The sequence below is a fragment of the Henckelia pumila genome, chromosome 1 (assembly GCF_033568475.1).
Source record: "Henckelia pumila isolate YLH828 chromosome 1, ASM3356847v2, whole genome shotgun sequence".
Classification (NCBI taxonomy): Eukaryota; Viridiplantae; Streptophyta; class Magnoliopsida; order Lamiales; family Gesneriaceae; genus Henckelia; species Henckelia pumila.
In genome coordinates this window covers 30,009,036-30,034,563 of record NC_133120.1, presented here as the reverse complement: position 1 = coordinate 30,034,563, position 25,528 = coordinate 30,009,036, and the positions used below count along the sequence as shown (strand labels likewise).

General features: G+C 37.2%; 1 protein-coding gene across 1 annotated transcript in view; it reads left to right on the top strand.

Annotated features, from left to right (window-relative positions):
• LOC140860788 (uncharacterized) overlaps positions 1-25,171 on the top strand; it is a 29,510-nt gene extending 4,339 nt beyond the window's left edge. The window contains exon 6 of the mRNA XM_073263794.1: positions 24,879-25,171. Within this exon, the coding sequence (XP_073119895.1) occupies positions 24,879-25,171 (293 nt within the window). The remainder of the gene's footprint in view (positions 1-24,878) is intronic.
• Positions 25,172-25,528: the final 357 nt, after the last annotated feature.

Genomic DNA, 25,528 nt, shown 5'->3' with positions numbered 1-25,528 from the left:
GATTTTTTTCCAAGATATTAGATTTGTGAGGAATTGAGGAAAATAATTCAAGTATTTACTTTTAAGATTTTCCCGGTGATTAAATAGCTTTTGAGGCAATTTTTAAGCTTACTTTAGAATTTTTTTTTAAAAAAATGTTATTAGTATTTTAAACCCGTATAGATTTTATTTAACCCCTTTAAACTTGTAATTTTCAAATATTAGGATTTTTACTAATTATAGTGTGTGTTGTAGTAGTTGTTAGAACCAATAGCAACTTTATTTAAAATTAAGACTAACAACCACTATACACACACATTTTCCTACATATATATACACCTATACACACACTTTTAAATCTAAAAACCAAAACACACTCCAACACACAACCCTAGCCGCCACACACACACATTTTCCCTCCAATCTCATGTACACTCTCCCCTTTCTCACGCCAAGACCCGTCGGCTTCTTCCTCAAGGCCTTTCCCGATCGCCGCCACCAGCACACCACCACTGCCGCCGCCGGAGCTCGCGCCCTAGGAGGTCGAGAAACTACGCTTCACATTTTTAGCTTGGTTTCATCTCCATTTCTTGAGAATTTTGAAAAATAAGAAAGATTATAGTTTTCAATTGGCCCCAAGTAGATTATTATGTCATGTGATTGTCCTTTATGTGTGTGTTTCGAATTTTCTGGATTTTTAGGGAGTATATTTCGAAATTTTCAGAATTATATTAGCCATTTCATGCCTATGTTGATCTATTATGATATTTTATTGATGGAAATGAGTTGAGTTAAAGGTTTTGATTGATGTCTCCATTGATTCCCTTAAATTTGAAATTTTGCAGAATTGTTGAGCATGTGCATTTCTATTTTCTGTTTTGTTGCTTGGATGGTGGGTTAGGGGCTACCATGGGTGAGAATGTAGCTCACTTGGTAGTGCTTAGGATGTGTTGAAGTTATCTAGAAAGTTTGAGAAGAGGGGTTGCTCGGTTTTGGGTGGTTGATGGAATCGGTTTTGAGGTGTTGGGCAAGGGCTGATTTTTTTGAGCTAAGCTAGGCTTGTAAGGGGGTCTGTTTTAGGGGTTGGAGTGAGTCTAAGAATTGTTCATGGTCCTAGTTTATTGGTATGGAACTTGGGAGTTAAATGGCTAAGTTTTGGGAAAGGTAATGAGCTAGGACTTGAGCAGAATTTTGTGATGTGTTGAGCTGTCCGGAAACTGATGTCTAATGCAGGGTTGAACTCATGGTTTGGTTAAGAGCTCGGGTCTGAAACTAGCCTAGGATGTTGAGAATGTGACGGTTCAAGCGGAAATTAATACGATTAAGTTTTGGTTGCGTTCTAGGCATTTGAATAGATAGGTGCAGAATTTTGGTTTAATTGAGGTTGCTGTCCAGAAATAAATTTTTATAAAATGTTTGGATAGGAATAATACCCCGAGGATGGCTTATTTATTTAGTTCTAAGTGTGTGGGAGTCGTGGTTTCAAGCGGAACTCTTTTTGAATAAGAACTGAGTGAGTTGTAAGCTTTACGGGTGTACCGCTCAAATTGTCCTAAGCGCAAGTTTATTGTTTAGGTCCCTATACTTGGTTTGCTCCCTACATCACCATCCCGGACATCCATATTTGAGTCTTTTACATGATTATCGAGTAAATATTTACAAGTATATTACATCTACATATGCACGCTAAGTTTCTAAATCAAGGCAAGAAAGTACGAAAGAAAATATTTTAAGAACCAAGTGAGATGATTGTGACTATATTTATTATGGTTTGGATGAGTTGGGAGACGTTCTGACTTTCCTTACCAAATTTATGGGTTTGGACGAGTTGGGAGAAATCCTGATTTCCCTTACCAAATATGGGTTTGGACGAGTTGGTAGAAATCCTGATTTCTATTACCAAGTATGGGTTTGGACGAGTTGGGAGAAATCCTGGCTTCCCTTACTAAGTATGGGCAAGAAGAGTTGGGGGTTATCCCAACTTTCTTGCAGCATAGTGCACTGCAGCCATGATCTTGATCGAAAGTACATAGTCACAATTCGAGGATCTAAGTTCACAGTTACAGTTCAAAATTTATATTTCTATGTTTCAGTATAGTTTATTCAGTTACATTCATTATGTTGGACTTAGCCATGCATATGTTATATTTAAGTTCTCCCTTTTGGGAAGTCTATTTTTTTTAAAGAAAGGGCACAAAATATTATTCAGTTTAGTTTATTCAGTTCAGTTCAGTTTATTCAGTTTCAGTTATGCATGAGGTTCAGATTAAGTTTAAGAAATTTTCAAGTTTAAAAGTATGAGTTATGTGTGAGTTCATTGCATGCAGTAAGTCTCATTCTCTTTTATCATTCAACTTGTCTGAGTAAGTTCCAAATTATTATAAGCACAATATTTTAAGTATTTCCACATGTATTTTAAACCCTTGTTATTTCACCATATTCTTGTTGGGCCTCTAGGCTCACTATATCTATTTAGTGCAGGTTAAGTTATCTTTGAGATCGAGGGGCCATACTATCGAGTGGACTGTGATGCGGGCACGGCACATCCCCCCGACCTATGCTAGTCTTCCGCAAAAAGTTTACTTTAATGCTTTATAGTCTTTCATTCTTTTTGTTTATTGGATTAATGCAAACGTAAGGATTTATCGATTGTATTTGGGCATGTAATTATCAAATTATATGATTTATGGATGTTTGGAATGTCGAATCTTTTTCTCATGTTCTCGTTCATTCCTTGGTCTAGTTTATTCAGTATTTTTGGTTGTATTTTTAGTTGTTGTCTGTGACAGACGAGTTTAAATATAAATAGATAGGTCATGCCGAAAATTTTCTTAAAATCCGCATTTTGTTTAATTATTATTTAAAGTAGAGTTAGAGTCGTTTCAGTTGGTATCAGAACATGGTTTTGGTTTGGGTTGTGCCTACTGCCGGTTGCAAGAAACTCAAGAAGTCTCGCCTCAAAGTCTGTAAGTTTTAAGGAATTTCATATGTTAGTCATACTTGAATTGATACTTTAAATGTTTTGATGTCATCCATTTTAAAAATATTTTAAAAAGTTAGATGCTTAATTTATTTAAATGTGTAGTTCAGTATTTATTTTGTTTAAAAATTTCTTTTAGTAGTTCAAATTGTACCATTCAAATGCTTCTTTTTATAGCATGCGACTTCAAGTTAAGAGGAGTTGGTGTAACAATATTCCTTCCAATTTTAGATAGTACGTGAAAGTTATTTGAGTTATTAGGTGGTATTAACAATTTTTGATGAGATTGTAGGAGTTTGTTGAAAAATATTAAACTTGCATATTAGGAGATTTTAATTGTGTGCTATTATTGTAAGATGTTTTCTTATACTGGATTCTTGTCGGATACAACTAAGTGTATAGGTTGCTTAGAAATTTCTAGATATGTGTTTAGTTAGTTAAGTTTATGAATAGAACTCATGTGAAGACTTGGGATACGAACTTGGTTTTATATTATTATGAATAGTTTGAGTTTTTCTTTTGTTATTTGGGCAAATATGATTTTTGGAAATAGTGAGTTGGTTACTATGAGTCTTTCAATTATGTGAACTATTATTCCGATCGTTATTTTCTTTTTTTCCTTTTTTTGTGCTCAAATCCGTTGCAACATATACTTTTAAGTATCCGAAGTTTCTTCGCATTTTCTTTGAGCATTTATGGATTCGTATGACATTAATCAGCGTTGAATTCTGTCACTTTGACATTGGTTGAACTTCCTAGTAAAAATCTTGTTAATGTTTCACACTTCATGAAATTTTTCTTTGGTTATAGAGCCACATGTTTATGTGAGTAAGATTCACTTTGGCATTGTTTTTTTTGGCAATCTACTTATATTGTGTGGCTGACATCTGATTTTGCCTTGAAACCGTTGTTCCCTGATTATTGAATTGTGTGGACTACTTTCGATTGAAGTCACACTTATTGCTCTTGATTGTACTTTGATATTTTGGACTTGATGTCACTATCCAGGGATGAATGGTCACCAGATTTGTTATCTTGTTGGCTCATATTCATTGTTCTTGGAGCCTCCATTATTATTCATTCGTCCCTAGAATTGGATCATGAGTGAGTTGTTTTCACTTATCTAAATTTTTATTTTTAGCTCTTTTGTTGGTAATGCTTGCATTATTTCATTTCATATTAAGCAAACATTACTTGTATGTTTATTTTCTTTCACGATCCATCATGATGAGAATATGGGTAGATCATAATTTCAATTATATTTCAAATTCTTGTGTAGAGAATTGGCTCGTATCCGCATAGTAAGCATTTAGACCAATGGGATTTAGCATTTATACTAGATAAAATCCTAAGTTATTGTAGTGATCCGAGAAATGATGACTACTAATTATATTTAGTTCTAGTGAGTAAACTGCTTGTTAGTGAATTAATTGAATAGGTTGTTTCAATTTTAAATAGGATCGTTAAGAGTAAACAGATGATTTTGGTAAGCTGAATGGGTGAACAGTTGCGAGATAGGAAATAAAGTTGTCCCTAGAGACTTTTGGGTACTTTACATTTGAATTCTAAGATTCTTTGAATGTCAACCGGTAAGGCTATTGCACCAACTATGGGAACAGAATGACGAATAAAATATTCAGGAAGTTTTTCGGATAAGCTGTAGATTTATTTACCGGTTAAATGCTAAGGTACTTGAGGAACAATGAGAAAGCATTTTCAATCCAATTACAAACTCTTCAAGGTGCCTAATTGGGTACTAAGTTCTTGAAATATGAATTCAGGTTGTACATATAATAATTTGGGAATTTTTGGATTTTTAGACTTGATGTCGAGTTGCACAAGGGATTTGAGATATGTCTTCAGGCGATATGTAAGAATTATTTGGTGCTTAGAGACGATCTAATCCAATAAATGGATAATAGCTCGTGGTATATTTTGATTTGAGGTGTAAATATGAATTTCTTAGTCGTTGCGTCTGGGATAGAAAATGTGGTTAAAGCTGTTGGAAAATTTTAATTAAGAATTTGACTTTCGGGAGAATCAAAGATGCTAGAGATGAACGTATAACTTTGAGAGTGGATAATTGGGATCTGTTTAGTCACCTATTTGGATTCTATATGTTATCGGTTAACATCTTGAGACTGAAAAATAGTGGATTTTATGGTTATATTTTCTTATCAAGGATTAGATTTATTTATTTATAGAAATGGGTCTGATCTATCTCGTATTTTGAGGTCTAACGAGGTAGAATTATATAGTTCTTTTAGCTATCCTATTTAGAAAAGTTTAGTGTTAGTTGCTAAATATTTTGAGAACTTGTGAATTTCTTAAGAGATGGAGTCGTATATTATATGAGTTAAGTTTAATTGGTAAATAGACGTTAAGCATAGCTTCGTAGTTAGAAAGTTTTTAAGTTATGGTCGATGTCGACATAAATTATTTATTGGTTATATGGGCTCTACTGCTTGGAATCCCGACGTAGGATTTAAGTTAGCAAAAATGTGAGTTGTCCAGTAACGCAAAGATCTAGGAATTTGTAGGGTGTAGAACTTATCAGTGCGATATGATGACGTATTTAAGTTGTTAAATTTAGATCGACGGTAAATTTGAGGAGTGATAAAATCTCATTGAGGATAAGACCACTTGAGAACATGTAAGAATTGTAAATTTTATATTACAATAAGATTTAGTCAGATCTTTGAAGGTACAGATATCAATAAGCATCAGAGTGCGCAGCGAAAGCTGATTTGGGCCAACTCATGTAGGTGCAAAGTTAGAAAATTTAGTGTTGATCTGGTCTAAGGTATTCGAACCTAGTTAGTAAGCTTTGAATTTCGATGACGAAATTTTTTTTAAGGGGGGAAGGAATTGTAGTATCTAAAACTCAATCTACTAAATCTCATGCATTAAATTTAATAAATATTAGGATTATTATTTTTAAGTTTAATAGATTAAATTATTTATGTGAATTATGTATTAATAAAATATTTTTATTATTTATTCAAATAATTTTTATTGTACTAACTATTTAATTAATATTTTTTATAGTTTAAATTTATGTGTCTAAATGATTTTATTGTGCAATTTAAATTATTTTAATATTTTAAAGGTTTAGGCTTGCATATTTAAATGATTTTAATTTTAATTTTTTAGTTTAATTTTTTTAATGATTTTATCTGTTTAGATTATTTGTTTAAATATTTTCGAATGTCCAACTTATTTATTTTAAATAGTCTAAGTTTAGTGGTTAGTTATTTTAAATTATTATTTTTTAACTATTTTAAGTGTCTAGATTATTTTTTTTAAATCATTTTTAATTGTTCAAATCATTTTAAAGATTTTTATTTTCGCTTGGGTATTTATTTAAATTGCTTCTAAATGTTCGTATAGTCTGCTTAAATTATTTTAAGCGCTCTGTTATTATTTAAATATTTTATTTATCGTTGTGACATCAAAATATTTAAAGTGTTGATTTTAATTTCTAAGTTTGTGTTTAAATTATTTCAAATGTTTATTTGTTTAATTATTAAGTTAAGTACTCTTGAGATTCTTGAGTTCAGTGGCTTTCGGTTCCGGCATACGGTGATGGTGGATTTTGGCGGTTAAATTCTTAGATTTTTTACAAGATATTAGATTTGTGAGGAATTGAGAAAAATAATTCAAGTATATACTTTTAAGATTTTCCTGGTGACCAAAAACACCTTTGAGGCAATTTTTAAGCTTACTTTAGAATTTTTCAAAAAACAAATGTTATTAGTATTTTAAACCCGGATAGATTTTATTTAAACCCCTTTAAACTTGTAATTTTCAAATATTAGGATTTTTACTAATTATAGTGTTTGTTGTAGTAGTTGTTAGAACCAATAGCAACTTTATTTAAAATTAAGACTAACAACTACTATACACACACATTTGCCTACATATACATACACCTAAACACACACTTTTAAATCTCAAAACCAAAACACACCCCAACGCACAACCCTAGTCGCCACACACACATTTCCCCTCCAATCTCATGCACACTCTCCCCTTTCTCTCGCCAAGACCCATCGGCTTCTTTCTCAAGGCCTTTCCCGGCCGCCGTCGCCAGCACACCACCACCACCACCGCCGGTGCTCGCGCCCTAGGAGGTCCAGAAACTGTGCTTCACGTTTCCAGCTTGGTTCCATCTCCATTTCTTGAGAGTTTTAAAAATAAGAAAGATTATGGTTTTCATTTGGCCCCAAGTAGATTATTATGTCATGTGATTGTCCTTTATGTGTGTGTTTCAAATTTTCTTGATTTTTAGGGAGTATATTTCAAAATTTTCAAAATTATATTTGCCATGTTCATGCCTATGTTGATTTATTATGATGTTTTATTGATGGAAATGAGTTGATTTAAAGGTTTTGATTGATGTCTTCATTGATGCCCTAAAATTCGAAATTTTCAAAATTCTTGAGCATGTGCATTTCGATTTTCTGTTTTGTTTCTTGGATGGTGGGTTCTGGGCTACCATGGGTGAGAATTTAGCTCACATGGTAGTTCTTAGGATGTGTTGAAGTTATCTATCAAGTTGGAGAAGAGGGGTTGCTCGGTTTTGGGTGGTTGATGGAATAGGTTTTGAGGTTTTGGGCAAGGGCTGATTTTTTGAGCTAAGATAGGCTTGTAAGGGGGTCGGTTTTAGGTGTTGGAGTGAGTCTAAGAATTGGTCATGGTCCTAGTTTATTGGTTTGGAACTTTGGAGTTAAATGGCTAAGTTTTGGGAAAGGTAATGAGCTAGGACATGAGCAGAATTTTGTGATGTGTTGAGCTGTCCGGAAACTAATGTCTAAGGAAGGGTTAAACTCATGGTTTGGTTAAGAGCTCGGGTCTGAAACTAGCCTAGGATGTTGAGAATGTGACGGTTCAAGTGGGAATTAATTCTATTAAGTTTTGGTTGCGTTCTAGGCATTTGAATAGATAGGTGCTGAATTTTGGTTTAATTGAGGTTGCTGTCCAGAAATAAATTTTTATAAAATGTTTGGATAGGAATAATACCCCAAGGATGGCTTCTTTATTTAGTTCTAAGTGTGTGGGAGTCGTGATTTCAAGCTAAACTCTTTTTGAATAAGAACTGAGTGAGTTGTAAGCTTTACGGGTGTACCGCTCAAATTGTCCTAAGCGCAAGTTTATTGTTTAGGTCCCTATCCTTGGTTTGCTCCCTACATCACCATCCCGGACATCCATATTTGAGTCTTTTGCATGATTATCGAGTAAATATTTACAAGTACATTACATCTACATATGCATGCTAAGTTTCTAAATCAAGGCAAGAAAGTACGAAAGAAAATATTTTACGAACCAAGTGAGATGATTGTGACTATATTTATTATGGGTTTGGATGAGTTATGAGACGTTTTGACTTTCCTTACCAAATTTATGGGTTTGGACGAATTGGGAGAAATCCTGATTTCCCTTACCAAGTATGAGTTTGGATGAGTTGGGAGAAATCTTGATTTCCCTTACCAATTATGGGTTTGGACGAGTTGGGAGAAATCCTGGCTTCCCTTACCAACTATGGGCAAGACAAGTTGGGTGTTATCCTGACTTCCTTGCAGCATAGTGCACTGCAGCCATGATCATGATCGAAAGTACAGAGTCACAATTCGAGGATCTAAGTTCACAGTTACAGTTAAAAATTTATATTTCTATGTTTCAGTACAGTTTATTCAGTTACATTCATTATGTTGGACTTATCCATGCATATGTTATATTTAAGTTCTCCCTTTTGGGATGTCTATTTTGTTTAAAGAAAGGTCACAAAATATTATTCAGTTCAGTTTATTCAGTTCAGTTCAATTTATTTAGTTTCAGTTATTCATGAGGTTCAGATTAAGTTCAAGAAAGTTTCAAGTTTAAAAGTATGAGTTATGTGTGAGTTCATTGCATGTAGTAAGTCTCATTCTCTTTTATCATTCATCTTGTCTGAGTAAGTTCCAAAGTATTATAAGTACAATATTTCAATTATGTATTTTAAACCCTTGTTACTTCACCATATTCTTGTTGGGCCCCTAGGCTCACTACATCTATTTGGTGCAGGTTAAGTTATCTTTGAGAGCGAAGGCTAAAACTATCGAGTGAACTGTGATGCGGGCACGACACATCCCTCCGACCTATGCTAGTCTTCCACAAAAAGTTTAATTTAATGCTTTATAGTCTTTCATTCTTTTTGTTTCTTGGATTAATGCAAACGTAATGATTTATCGATTGTATTTGGGCATGTAATTATCAAATTATATGATTTATGGACGTTTGGAATGTCGAATCTTTTTCTTTGGTTCTCGTTCATTTCTCGGTCTAGTTTATTCAGTATTGTTGGTTGTATTTTTAGTTGCTGTCTGTGGCAGGCGGGTTTAAATATAAATAGATAGGTCATGCTGAAAATTTTCTTAAAATCCGCATTTTATTTAATTATTATTTAAAGTAGAGTTAGGGTCGTTTCAAGTTTCTATTTATTGAGTTTGCGTACAACAACAATTACCATAGCAGTATTGGCATGACATCTTTTGAGGCGTTGTACGGGCAACGTTGTCGTACTCCACTATTCTAGGGGAGCGACAGGTAGAGGAACCAGAGATAATCCAGCTGGATAGTGATATCGTTGGACATATCAAGAAGCGAATTAAGACTGCATAGGATCGACAGACTAGCTATGCAAATTTTTAGCACAGACCTTTGAAGTTTCAGGTAAGCGAGAAAGTGTTCTTGCAAGTTTCACCTTTCCGTAGGATTTTGAGATTTAGTCTCAAAGGTAATCTATTTTATAGATTCATTGGTCCGTTTAAGATCTTGAAGTGTGTTGGAGATCTATCTTAGAGACTGGCTTTACCATCGTATCTGTCAAGTATATATGATGTGTTCCCTGTATCGCTGTTGCGATACAGCCATCGAACCAAGCCCAATTCCAATAATGAATCAATCTAATCTGGTCTCTAATCCCACGTCTACCCTTCCTTCGGTGCTTTAGGCGCAGGATCTTGGACTAAGAGTATTGATGGAGACATTGACTCTGTCCTGTCCATCTTGCCATGAGAAGATTATCGCTGTTGCGATGGTATGTAGCTGATAAGTCCCACATCTTGCAGTTGTCTGAGGTCCAGTTGGATACAAATTTGACATATATATGTGGAGAGACCTTTGCGTATCATTGGTCATAAATACAAAGTATTGCGTAACAAGATCATTCCTCTTGTTCTAGTTTAGTGGCAGCGCCGAGGCACTGAGGAAGCCACATGAGAACTTAAAAGTCATATGCAAACAGAATATCCAGAGTTGTTCTGATTCTGTTGTATTTCAGTTATATCTTGTAAAAATTTTCAGTTTGAATAAAATATGTTTATTCACGTATTAACTGCATTTAGTACTTAAGATTTGTTTTGAGAACAAAAATGTCTTAAGTTGGGGAGAATTAATGACCCGTTTCAATTTTTACAAGATTAATTGATTAAAAATGGTTATACGGGGATTAGACTTTATTTTGATTAAATTGGAAAATTTTCTGATTTTTTGCCAAGGGCAGTTCGGAGGGTCCGAACCCTTTGGAGACACAGTTCAAGGATCGGAGTCTACGGTGCGTTCGGAGCATCCGAACTAGGATCGGAGAATCCGAACTCAGTTAGGCCATGCAACTAGTGAGGTGTCATTGCTGAATGGACACACAGCAGTTCGGAGCCTCCGAAGTCAAGATCGGAGCATCCAAACTCCCGATCGAAGCGTCTGATTTCCGCCTATAAATAGGGGTTCCAAATACCTCATTTCTCACACCTTTCCAAACCATTTCTCTCGGTTTTAGCTTAGTTTTGAGGCTTTTGGGTCATTCATTGGCGGGTTTTGGGTGTTGGCAAGGTGCTCCGGAGTCGCAGCAGAGTGGTGTCCAAGTTTTGGGACAGTCGTCATCAGCGGGCTGACGACAAACGAAGGTATAGATCTGGCTTCTTATAGTAAATAGAGAATATGCTATATCTTAGTTAAGGCTTTTAGAATAATATTATGATGCATGAGTATTTTGCATTGTAGTGCAGACTATAGGCTTGGACATAGAGCTGGTGTAGCTTGCCTAGTAGAATTAAGGTACGAAAGTATTGTTCGAGATATTCAGACTGAGTATGTATGTATTATGTGTTTGCATGGTTTATTTGATTATGAAATGATTTTATCTGCATATACTTGTCATGACTGCATGTTGCATACATGAGCATATTGATCCTGTATCTTTGAGATGTCCTATAGTAGTAGGGCGCTCACCCTACGAGTAGTGGATGGTTGGATACGTATGTCTTGTGTCAGGTCACCATCATCCACTCGGTATAGGAGACACCTCCTGATGCGACGGCGCAACGTGCTATATATCTGGGCCCGGTCTATGAGCTTGTTTCTTGATCTGAGAGTCTTGGTAATTTGTACACTTGCATACATGCACATATAATATTGTATACTCATAATCTCGTACTGAGCATTTTATGCTCACGTCCTCATACTGTTGTTTCAAGACACACTATTCCATGAGGCATATTTGCAATTTGATGAGGCGGGTGGTTCCAGGAGGGCTTAGGCTACTGGTTGCCAGCAGAGATGTTTGTCTAAGCTTTCTGTATTGATGTATTTGGGTTGATACATTTGATTTCGATATGGTTGTATAGCAGTATTTACAGATTCTTTTTTTTGGGATTGTAATTGGTTTTTATGGTTTCCGCTGAATATTTCTGATTATTGTTTTATTGAGTTAAATGCATGCGTAAGCTCTTGATTAGTAGGTGATCATGGTGCGGGTCACAACACGGACAGTGTCCGCAATAGTAGCCAAGCAGTGGAGCATTGGAGAGGTATCCAAGGTCGTAGCAGGACTGTGCCCAAGATCTGGGGCATTCGACATCAGCGGGCTGACGACGGACGAAGGTATAGCTTTAGATCCTTATAGAACATAGGGAGTATGCTATAGTTTAATTAAGGCTTTTAGAGCATGTTAGATGATGCATGGTTATTATGAATTGTAGTGTTACATGGTATGGTAGGCTTGGAACCTAGATGGGTGCTTCTATGAAAAGCCTTAGAAAGGTACGTAAGTACTGACTGAGATTGCCAGCGGGTTTGCATGCTTATGTGTTGCATATTATATGACATTATGTATGTTATTGCTTTGAGATATTATGCTTCATGTGCATTTATATTGAGCTTGGATCTCCTTTGAGATAAGTCAGTGTTATAGGGTGCTCAGCCCTTGTTAGGACGTTTTGACATTGAGAGTCACTATGACCGACGGGTCTGTCGGACTCTAGTGATCAAGGGACATTTGGTCCACGTCCAGTTAGGAATGAGTGGTTGCATGCAGTGTTTTGAGTCCCCGATGTAATGCCCCGAAAAATACTCAATTTGATAATTTACGGAAATTGAGATTTAAATTCTGAGTTTTATAAATTAAAGGATTGAATTAAAGTTTTAAGAATTACCAGGGACTAAATGGCGATTTGACTAAGAAAAACTCATTAATGCGAGTTAATGAGATGCCTCTCAATAATTTTTACCATTATCTACGTGTAAAAGCAGAAAGAAGAAGAGAAAGCTTCACACGCCATTGTTGAGTTCTTGGAGCTTCGATCCGCCTTTATCTAACCGGTATAATTCAAAGATAATTGCATATTTAAAATAATCGAGACGAGGACTATGTTTCTATGTAAGTATTGGGAAATTCTACCAAATTCTAATTTTTAGGTGTTGTTGGATTCGAGATTTTATTTGATAAACATTTTCTTGAGTTTATAGATATGGTATATCTAAGACAGTTTGAGAAAATACCATAGTTTGAGCATGTTTTGCATTTTTGGATGAATTTTTGAAAAACCCACGTTTTAAGGGCTGTTGAATTTTGAAAATGATGATGATGATTTGATGACTATATTGAGTTTATATTGATGAATAAATGGTGTTGAGGATTTTGAAAATACAGGTTTTGGGTCGTTATGCCGCTGGTTTGAGTTTTAATGGATTTTTGAAGTATTTGATTGAAATGAGAATAGAGATATGATTTGATAATGATATTGAGCATGCATATTATCCATTTCAGATTTGAATTGGATTTTATCGAATTTGAGTTGCAAGAATTCGAGTTGTTGAACATTCGATCAAGGTTTGAGTTGATTATCTCCTTGAAATGTTGATGTTCGATTGAATGGAAATTGATATGAGCTTTGTATTGTTGTAGCCATTTAAGAGTTGAGCATTTCCAGATTTGGGAATTGAGGTATGAGCATATGAGGAATAAATGGGATTGAGCTTTGAGATGAGTTGATTTCTCGAGTCCCGAGAAAAATCACTCACTTTACTTGTTTATGTGTTATTTCTTGGTTTATTTGATTCACATGATTTAAATGACATGAGTTGATTTGATGATTTCTCGATGATTATCGGTGTTTCTTTTCTGCCATTTACATGAATCAAATGATAATCATATGAGTTTGAGATTATTTGAAATGAGAATAAGCATGATGCCGAGTTACAACATCGATATATGTATATTGCATCATCTCATTCATATTGAGCTTGATTCCTTTCAGTGTTTAAATACCATCAATGGCGAGTTACAAGATTGATGATGGAATGAAATACCATCAATGGAGAGTTACAACATTGATTATGATTTGAATAAAATCGATGGCGAGTTACAACATCGATGCGATGAAGAGTTACAAAATCTCTACCGAGATTGGATATTGATGCGATCATAGATGGTTCGCATGTTGATCGAGTGGCTAATGATCCGTTGAAGATATCAAGAGGACCAGTTACGATAGGCCGAGCTAGAAAGTTCAAAGAAGCACTTCAATTATTGATGAAAAATTCACAAGAGGGCGTTGGGACAGTTGATATTCACTTTGGAGGTTATTATAATCTTATTGAGGTCAAAGGAGGTCCAGAAAGTGAAGCAAATGAAGACTCAGTTCGAAGCTGCGGCGCGCCCGCGCCTCTATCTTCGCGCTCCCACCCCTTGCTCTGCAAACCAAATGCGCGCCCGCCCCTTGCTCTGCAAACCAAACGCACGCCCGCGCCTTGACGATCGTGCGCCCGAGCGTACGAGTGCTGAATTTACGAGGAATATGCGAAGTTCATGCACGCCCGCGCGTTATGAATCGCGCGCCCGTGCCGTGTCTGCGCAAGCCATGCACGCCCGCGTCGTCTGAGCTGCGCGCCCGCGCGTGCATCCGTTTCACACACTGAAGGTGTTTGTGTGTGTGTTCGGGAATTTTAGTATTTCGTGATTATTTTCCTATTTTGAGACTTTTAATCCTACTAGGAAACTTTAGGAGATATTATTATTTCTTTAGATATATTTTGCGATATCTTTTATTATTTTGTAGTTGTATTATAAATACAACAAACATTCATTATTGAATACAATTAAGATTTCAGATATTTGATTATTCAATACATAAAATTCTCTCTAGAATTTTTATTGAAGCTTTATGCTTTATTCAAAATCAAACTTATCAAAGTTTATACTTGTTGGAAAAATGGCGTGTTCCCAGATCAATCACGATTGATACCCGGTGCAGCGGAAGTTTAAAAATTTTATCATGGAACAATTCCATATTGTGGGTATCAACCGTTCAACGATTAAATTTAAGTGTGTGTAAAATTTAAATAACAATTAATTAAATTTTACCTTCAATCTCGAAGCGAGATTATTGGACACCAACAGAATTAATCTGCTCTTGTTGTCTCTCCCAGGAACTGATGAACTCCTTCAATCAGGTCCACGAATGGGGTTTAAATCCCTCTGATAGATTGCACTAGAAAATCTATCAGAAGTTTTTCTGCGAAGAGATTAAACGAATCTGATTCGTTATTCCTGACTGCAATTAAAAATCACAGACCGGAAATTCTCTGACAGAGCAAGAAGGGGTCGGCCGAAATATAAGAGAGAGAGGCTAGGGTTTTTCGATTTTTGCTCTCAAAATTATGACCTGTTCTGTTTAATTTCTGTACTGTAATAACTTATTTATAATGCAGGCCACTAACACCTTAGGGCCCATTAGTCATAAGTTGAGGCCCGACAAGCAAAGCCCGCATGTTCAAAAATTAATATAAAATTCATCGTGACTCCGATTGATAAACCGATTTTACCAATGTGCACAGAAACCATTTCTGCACATTTTAAAGTCAAGATAAATTTTCCTGAATCCGAATTCAGTGATTTCCAAAAATGTACATCCCTATGTCATTTTAGGAAATCCTACTCCCTTACTCTTATTTAAGAAGTCCAACTTCTTTATTCATTAAATTTAACTCTTTAAATTTAACTATCTCAACGGGGATTAAAAACTCCATTACACTGTGTGACCCTCAATGGTTCAGGGATACAGCTAGCCGTGGGCTCACAACTCCTTGTGACTCGGAACAACGATTTCCGACTTGCCCAACGAATCATGGTAAAGCGCCTAGCAACATCGCCCCATGATTCCCTAGGTATCACTGATAGTGCCTACAAGAACCAGTAGATTTTGGTTAGCGTACAGTACGGTCCCTTCATCCATATATCCCGATCGAATCAACAACCATTGGTATATCGAGAGTCGCTCAAGATTCGATAACTATGCAATACATCTTGAAGATCAAATTAGTGACATCGCATGTGCTACTAAGAAACCATTTCTTAAATCACATCAAGTACTCTGGCCAGAGATTCGTCACACTAATATCTCCTCAGATCGCATAGGATATCCACACTCGCAAGTATGTGGTGAATCCTTGACAACAATGCATCGACTCCTATATGTGTTGTAACTGTACCCAATCCCGACACCTGATGACCCCCATAGAGTCGGTAAACGAGTCAAAGCACAGTACTAGCATATAGAGTCTCCATGATGTTTCAAGTAGTAAGGACTAATGGTGTACAACCAAAACCGCGGACTTTATCCACTCGATAAGTGATAACCACTTGGAAAGTCCGGATAGGGTAGTTCGATTATTCATCCTATGAATATCCATTTGCATGCTTCGAACATCTCCATGATCCCTACCAATGAAACGTGGTACTCCGCATCGCAAATGCTAGTCTCAAACTCGAGCGATCCTTATCCTTATTATCGGACGGCTCAATTGACTAGGAACAGTTTAGAATATACAGTGACTATAAGATGTATTTCATGATAGACATCCCCATGTTCTACCACATCTTACATACACTATAGTATATTCAAGGTCTTTATCAAAACAACAATAGTATATCACAATATAACAATATGAAGAAAGATAAAGTCATTGCCATTAATAAAAGTGTAAATTATATTAAACAAAAGATCGTTTGTACAAAGAGTCATCAAAGCCCATAGCCACAAGTTGGCTCACTGGGCACCCACTCTTTCAATCTCCCACTTGCCCTATAGCCAACTAGTCATACTACGTAGACCCATTGCTTCGCGATGTTTGTCAAACAATGGTCCTGGCAAGGGCTTAGTAAGCGGATCAGCGATATTGTCTGCAGAGGCCACTCGTTCGACAGTGATGTCTCCTCTTTCCACAATCTCCCGGATGATGTGGTATTTCCTCAGTACGTGTTTGGATCTTTGATGAGACCTTGGTTCCTTTGCTTGAGCAACGGCACCCGTGTTGTCACAGTACACCGGGACTGGACCAACAAATTCAGGAATGACGCCCAACTCTTGGACGAACTTCCTCATCCAAACGGCCTCTTTAGCAGCAGCTGATGCTGCAATGTATTCAGCCTCAGTGGTGGAATCCGCTGTGGTGTCCTGCTTGGAACTCTTCCAAGAGACAGCACCGCCATTGAGCATGAACACAAATCCAGAGGTTGACTTCGAGTCATCCACGTCACTTTGGAAGCTAGAGTCGGTATAGCCTTCCAATTTCAGATCTCGTCCTCCATATACCATGAACATATTCTTAGTCCTTCGTAAGTACTTAAGAATGTCCTTCACGGCTTTCCAATGCATTTGACCGGGATTAGCTTGATATCTGCTCGTGTGACACTCAGAGCAAATGCTACATCCGGTCTGGTAGATATCATCCCATACATGATACTACCTATAGCTGACGCATATGGTACATGTGTCATATTCTCTATCTCTTCATCAGTCTTGGGACACATAGACTTGGATAGAGAAACTCCATGACACATGGGTAGATGTCCTCTCTTGGACCCATCCATTGAAAACCGTTTCAATATGGTGTCGATGTAGGTTGATTGAGTGAGTCCTATCATTCTCTTAGATCTATCTCTATAGATCTGTATCCCAAGAATGTACGATGCCTCTCCCAAATCCTTCATCGAGAATCTACCTGATAACCATATCTTTGTTGACTGCAACATCCCTACATCATTCCCAATGAGTAGGATGTCATCAACATAAAGTACTAAGAATGTCACAGCATCCTTAACTACTTTCTTGTACACGCACGGTTCCTTCGGGTTCTTGATGAAACCAAAATCTTTTATTGTTTCATCAAATTTCTGGTTCCAACTTCTTGATGCTTGTTTTAGACCATAAATTGATCTCTGAAGCTTGCATACCTTATGCTCGCTTCCCATGGATGTGAATCCCTCTGGCTGCTTCATATAGATTTCTTCCTTAATGTCTCCATTAAGAAAAGCAGTCTTCACATCCATTTGCCATATCTCATAGTCATACCATGCAGCTATGGCAATAAGGATTCTTATGGACTTGAACATTGCAACTGGTGAAAAGGTTTCATCATAGTCAACTCCTTGTCTTTGAGTGTAACCTTTCGCCACCAATCGCGCCTTGTAGGTCAATACCTTACCATCAGGCCCAAGCTTTCTCTTGTAGATCCATTTACACCCTATTGGAACAATTCCATCAGGAGGATCTACTAAAGACCAAACTTGGTTTGTATGCATTGAATCCAATTCAGACTGCATAGCTTCAAGCCATAAATTTGAATCCGCATCAGAAATTGCTTCCTTGAAGTTTCTTGGATCACATCCAATGTCGGGTTCATCTTGATCCCCTTCAAGAAGAAGACCATATCGAACAGGAGGTCTAGAAGTCCTCTCGGATCTTCTAGGTTCAGGCGTATCTAGTAATGGTTCCTGAGGCGTAGGATCGTTATTTTGTATTTCGGGTTCTTCTCGAACTTCTTCGAGTTCCATCATCTCGCCTTTCTTATCCAATAAGAACTCCTTCTCCAAGAAGGTGGCATTCCTAGAAACAAACACCTTTGTTTCAGCAGGATAATAGAAATAATATCCGATTGAATTCTTCGGATACCCTACAAAATAACATAAGCTGGATCGACTATCCAACTTATCTCCCACTGTCCGCTTCACGTAAGCAGGACATCCCCAAATCCTCAAGTACGTATACTTAGGAGCTTTGCCATTCCATAACTCGTATGGTGTTTTGTCCACTGCTTTAGTGTGGACGTTGTTCAACAACAATACCGCCGTTTCAAGCGCATAGCCCCAAAACGAAGGTGGAAGCTCAGTGAAGCTCATCATGGATCGAACCATGTCCAACAAAGTTCGATTACGACGCTCCGATACACCATTCAGCTGTGGTGTCATAGGAGGAGTCCACTGAGAGAGAATCCCATTCTCTTTTAGATAGTCCAAAAACTCGGTACTTAAGTATTCTCCACCTCGATCCGATCGAAGTGCTTTAATACTTTTACCTAGCTTGTTTTCTACTTCAGCCTTGAATTCTTTGAACTTTTCAAATGCTTCAGACTTATATTTCATTAAATATAAATACCCATACCTTGAATAATCTTCAGTAAAGGTAATGAAGTAGGTGTGGCCATATTGAGTCCCAACTCTAAATGGTCCACAAACATCTGTATGGATCAAATCCAACAGATTTTGACTACGCTCAGGTTTCCCCTTAAAAGGAGATTTAGTCATTTTCCCTTTTAGGCAGGATTCACAAGTAGGTAGAGAGTTAATATCAGACATATCAAACATGCCCTCTCCCACTAGCTTGTTCATCCTCCTTGAGAAAATATGACCTAGTCTAGCGTGCCAAAGGTTTGCCGGGTTTTGACTATCGATTTTCCTTTTGTTTGTTGTCGCCGGTTTATGAATATAATTTATTGGAACGTCTTTTAGTTTTAAGTTGTATAGATCGTTTTCAAGTTGTCCATTTCCAATCAAACATTCATTCTTGTAAATATTGCAAATCTCATTCACAAAATTGCAAGAATAACCATCTCTATCTAGCATAGAAACAGAAATAATGTTTTTAATTAAATCTGGAACAAATAAAACATCTCTTAAAAATAACTTAAAACCGTTCTGCAAAATTAAACAAACATCTCCAATGGCTGTAGCTTCAACTCTGGAACCATTCCCGAGCCTCAGCTGGGTCTCACCCATTCTAAGCCTGCGACTTCTTGTCATCACCTGCAAATCATTGCAAATGTGAGATCCACATCCGGTATCCAATACCCAAGAAGTAGTATTAAGTGAAATGTTTATTTCAATATAGAACATACCCTTTGCAGTTCCCAACTGCTCTAGATATTCCTTGCAGTTGCGCTTCCAATGACCGGGCTTCTTGCAGTAATGGCAAACATCCTTGGATTTTCCATTGTTTGAAGCCTTTGTCTTGTGCTTCTTCTCGGGCTCGACTTTCTTGGGTGAGGCAGAACGTTTCTTGCCCTTCATACTTGGCCCCTTCTTAGCAGAAGATGAGGAGCCCACCAAGAAAGCTGGCTTATCCTTCTTAAGTGTGGATTCATATGTAACGAGCATATTGACCATCTCTTCAAGGGTGGCCTCTATCTTGTTCATATTAAAATTTACCACAAATCCGTCAAACGAAGAAGGAAGAGACAGAAGCAGTAAATCCACATTGAGTTCATGCTCCAACACCAAATCTAGGGTCGCTAACTTCTATATGAGCCAAATCACTCGTACCCCATGATCACGGACCGAAGTCCCTTCACGCATGCGACACGTCATTAGCTCCTTCACAGTAGCGAACCTTTCAGCCCTCGATTGAGCCCCAAAAAGTTTCTTGAGTTGAGCGTGAATGTCAGCAGCATTCACGGTGTCCTCAAATCGCCTCTGGAGTTCATCAGACATCGAGGCTTGCATATAGCATTTGGTCTTGATGTCATGGTCCCACCATGCATCAAGTTTGGCCAATTCCTCCGGACTTACATCAGCTGGTGCTTCCTTCGGAGGTGCTTTCTCTAACACGTAGAGCATTTTCTCCGAAGTCAAGACAATCTTCAACTTCCGGAACCATTCCGTATAGTTGGCGCCAGTCAACTTGTTTTGTTCGAGGATCGAGAATAAAGGATTACGCGAATTCATCATATGAAATACTGAAAAGAAAAACAGACATATATCAATGATTGTTTAAATAATTTACTAAGACATAAAATAGGCGAATTTAATTTTATGAATCTCACTCCCACTATTTTAACGATTTCACCACCCTCTAGTGAAAACGGGAAACTTTTTCCTTAGTGAGAACATGGAGTCCAATTGACAAACTTATGGTCCCGAATAATATCAGCCAACCATAATTCTCAAAAGGTAGAGCCCAATTGCTTCCAAAGCAACCCCCATGTATTTACCTCATGTCCAATAAGGGCCCAATAATATGACGCCGTTTAAAGTGACATGTCAAGATGACCCATCAATATTAAGTTGTGATGGACGGTCGCCATGTGGATCCCCCAATAATATGAGCCGATCCCATGGGAGTTCCACCCAACTTACAACATTTGTCGATCCAATGTACAGCTTTCCGACGGACGGGCCCCCCCAATAATATGAGCCGGACCGTATCCGCGGGTAGCATCACATACATTGACCGTTGATGGAAGGTAGGAATATTTAAACAAATTTAAATTTCCTTTATTTATCTTGATATCAATTTTAAATCATATTTAAAATGAGGGATTTTTAATTATAAAATATTTGTCTCATCATATTCAATTTATTGCATGCTTGCCGGATTCACGCAATTATGTCTAAACATGCATACAATCATAATATCATATATTATATAGGATGATCGATTCCATTTCTAATTGACCCGTGGTTGCCAATCACGGGTCTTAGTCCAATCCTAGGTAATATGCAGTATGCAATGCAATCCTATTACATGTGCTTCCAATTTACATTTCTTCAGTCTTTATTGTCTGCTGGGCCCACCATCTTCAAATCTTGATCTCCCACTAAATCTAATTTATTTACAATAAATAACAATGACAAGTAGGGGATACATTTTTAGGGGTGGGAACGGGCCATAAACCAAGCCCACTTTTATTACATATGACATTCATATTGGGCCATAAACCAGGCCCATTAATAAAACCAACAACAATAAAACAAAATGTAAATTCCTAACATACACCTACAAAATTGGTCATGGCAATCGATCATCCTTATCCAATAACTTTTAATTCAAAATTAATTTATTGGATAACATGCAGTGGCAATTCAAATTTAAACAAGATAAAATCATATTTTACATATAAAATCTCATTTCACATATAAAATCATATTTTATCTCTTTATCAAATAAAATCATATTTTATCTACAAAATCCAATTTTATAGATAAAATCATATTTTACTTAATATATCATAAGATCAAATCTTATCATCAATTGTACCAAAATAATTGATTTCAAAATTCAATTTAAGGATAAAATATTAAAATTTTCCAAAAATTCAAATTTATCCAAAAATCAATTTTAAAATTTACGGACTCGAACAATTCGATCCGAAATCTTGTGAACCAATCAAAAACAATTTTTGACCGGACCAAAAATAAAATTTTAACACATTAAAATTAATTTTAAATAAAAAATTTAATTTTTCCCGCGGGCCGCCTGGGACACTCCCGGGCCGGCCCGCACCCGTGGGCGCGGGCCGGGGCAGCCCGGCTGCCCCTTTAGGGCAGCAACAGTTGCTGCCCTGGCGGCGCCTGGCGCCTGGCGCAGCGCTGCGCAGCGCACAGCGCTGCGCTGGGCAGCGCCGAGCGCTGCCCTGGCGGCGCCGTGCGCCCCCTTTGGGCGCCGCCGTGCGCCGCCCGGGGCAGCAACAATTGCTGCCCCACCGGGCAGCGATCCAATCGCTGCCCGGGTTTTGCCCCGAAAATTTTTATTTTTTTTTTTATTTAAAAATATTTATTTTGTTTCAAAAACCGAGACTCAAAAATTTTTGTACAATCGATTAATTTAATCGTTTGATCTGAGCAACCTGGCTCTGATACCACTGTTGGAAAAATGGCGTGTTCCCAGATCAATCACGATTGATACGCGGTGCAGCGGAAGTTTAAAAATTTTATCATGGAACAATTCCATATTGTGGGTATCAACCGTTCAACGATTAAATTTAAGTGTGTGTAAAATTTAAATAACAATTAATTAAATTTTACCTTCAATCTCGAAGCGAGATTATTGGACACCAACAGAATTAATCTGCTCTTGTTGTCTCTCGCAGGAACTGATGAACTCCTTCAATCAGGTCCACGAATGGGGTTTAAATCCCTCTGATAGATTGCACTAGAAAATCTATCAGAAGTTTTTCTGCGAAGAGATTAAACGAATCTGATTCGTTATTCCTGACTGCAATTAAAAATCACAGACCGGAAATTCTCTGACAGAGCAAGGAGGGGTCGGCCGAAATATAAGAGAGAGAGGCTAGGGTTTTTCGATTTCTGCTCTCAAAATTATGACCTGTTCTGTTTAATTTCTGTACTGTAATAACTTATTTATAATGCAGGCCACTAACACCTTAGGGCCCATTAGTCATAAGTTGAGGTCCGACAAGCAAAGCCCGCATGTTCAGAAATTAATATAAAATTCATCGTGACTCCGATTGATAAACCGATTTTACCAATGTGCACAGAAACCATTTCTGCACATTTTAAAGTCAAGATAAATTTTCCTGAATCCGAATTCAGTGATTTCCAAAAATGTACATCCCTATGTCATTTTAGGAAATCCTACTCCCTTACTCTTATTTAAGAAGTCCAACTTCTTTATTCATTAAATTTAACTCTTTAAATTTAACTATCTCAACGGGGATTAAAAACTCCATTACACTGTGTGACCCTCAATGGTTCAGGGATACAGCTAGCCGTGGGCTCACAACTCCTTGTGACTCGGAACAACGATTTCCGACTTGCCCAACGAATCATGGTAAAGCGCCTAGCAACATCGCCCCATGATTCCCTAGGTATCACTGATAGTGCCTACAAGAACCAGTAGATTTTGGTTAGCGTACAGTACGGTCCCTTCATCCATATATCCCGATCGAATCAACAACCATTGGTATATCAAGAGTCGCTCAAGATTCGATAACTATGCAATACATCTTGAAGATCAAATTAGTGACATCGCATGTGCTACTAAGAAACCATTTCTTAAATCACATCAAGTACTCTGGCCAGAGATTCGTCACACTAATATCTCCTCAGATCGCATAGGATATCCACACTCGCAAGTATGTGGTGAATCCTTGACAACAATGCATCGACTCCTATATGTGTTGTAACTGTACCCAATCCCGACACCTGATGACCCCCATAGAGTCGGTAAACGAGTCAAAGCACAGTACTAGCATATAGAGTCTCCATGATGTTTCAAGTAGTAAGGACTAATGGTGTACAACCAAAACCGCGGACTTTATCCACTCGATAAGTGATAACCACTTGGAAAGTCCGGATAGGGTAGTTAGATTATTCATCCTATGAATATCCATTTGCATGCTTCGAACATCTCCATGTTCCCTACCAATGAAACGTGGTACTCCGCATCGCAAATGCTAGTCTCAAACTCGAGCGATCCTTATCCTTATTATCGGACGGCTCAATTGACTAGGAACAGTTTAGAATATACAGTGACTATAAGATGTATTTCATGATAGACATCCCCATGTTCTACCACATCTTACATACACTATAGTATATTCAAGGTCTTTATCAAAACAACAATAGTATATCACAATATAACAATATGAAGAAAGATAAAGTCATTGCCATTAATAAAAGTGTAAATTATATTAAACAAAAGATCGTTTGTACAAAGAGTCATCAAAGCCCATAGCCACAAGTTGGCTCACTGGGCACCCACTCTTTCAATACTTTGTGGCGTTTGTCGATTGATTATCCTCGTGGGTTGTCAGAAACAAGTTTTCTGAAGGTCCCGTTGTGATCAGTTGTTTATCTCGTGAATTTTTGTTGCTAGTTTCATTGTAAGTTAGAGGTGGATTTTCCAAAATTTGTTACTTGTTTCAAAGTCGGGAAAGTTCTTTGATTTCTTTTTGTTATTGGATTGAGGGTGCGATTCAATATAATCGTGTTTGATTTCCATACGACGAGAATTCATATCAGTTGGTATCAAAGCTAAGGTTTTGAATCAAGTAAGTATCTTATATTCATCTATACCGTTTTTCGTGTTCTTCGTTCTTCATCTTTCGTTCTTCATCTGCGTCTATTATTTTTCAAATTTCTAAGTCGTTTCTGTGTCAATCTTGTCGCCCAAAATTTCGTGTCTTGTGCTACAAGTTATCTCGAAAAATAAAAAAAAGTGAAATTCGACTGGACCTTCTTTCTTCATTTTGCCCACTAAAAAGTCGGTCAAAAAAAATAGAAAGACCGAAAGCTTAAAAAAAATATAGAAGAAGCAAGATAGCTTGTGGTCAATTATTTTGCTTTTGTTCATCCTTGGGTGCAAGTAAAAAATTCAAGTCCATAAATTTCTTCTTCTCGTTTTTGTCAATCTTCGAGAGTCAATCTTCAAGTGTCTACAAATTGTGAACTTGAGAGTTTGAATCACTTCTACAAAAAGCAAAAAGCTTGCATAAATTGAGTGAAAAAAAGAGTGGTTGAGTGAATTCTTTGGAGTGATTTGTGAGAATATGTGTGAGGTAATTTTATTACTAACCATTTTTGCAGGTACAATGAGTTCAAATAAAGAAGGAGATGATAGTTCTAGCCAAGGGTTTTCCAAGATCCAAATAGATGATTTGTCTAAGATGGTGAGGAAAGCAATGAGGGCCGAATTGGAGACAGTGCATGAGAGAATAAGTAAACATGAAGTTGGTGGTAGTGAGGATGATGAGAGTTTTGTGAGAATTGGGGTAGAAATAGGAGAGATCAAGAGGGTGGAAGAAATAGAAGGGAATCGAGGCGTGGAAGATACATTGATGGGGGAAGAGAAGATGAGAATATTAGTGGGATTAAGATGAAAATTTCGTCGTTTCATGGGAAGTCTGATCCGGAGGCTTATTTGGAGTGGGAGATGAGGGTGGAGTCTGTATTTGATTGCCACAATTACAATGATTTGAAAAAAAATAAAATTGGCGGTAGTTGAGTTTGTGGAATACGCTCTTATTTGGTGGGATCAACTCGTTATCTCTAGGAGGAGGAATCTAAAGAGGCCTATTGAGACGTGGGATGGGATGAAACAAATAATGAGAAAAAGATTTGTGCCTAATTATTATTATCGTGATATGTTCGGAAGATTGCAGAATTTGAAGCAAGGTTCGAGGAGTGTCGAGGACTACTTCAAGGAGTTGGAAGTTACTATGATTTGAGCTAACATT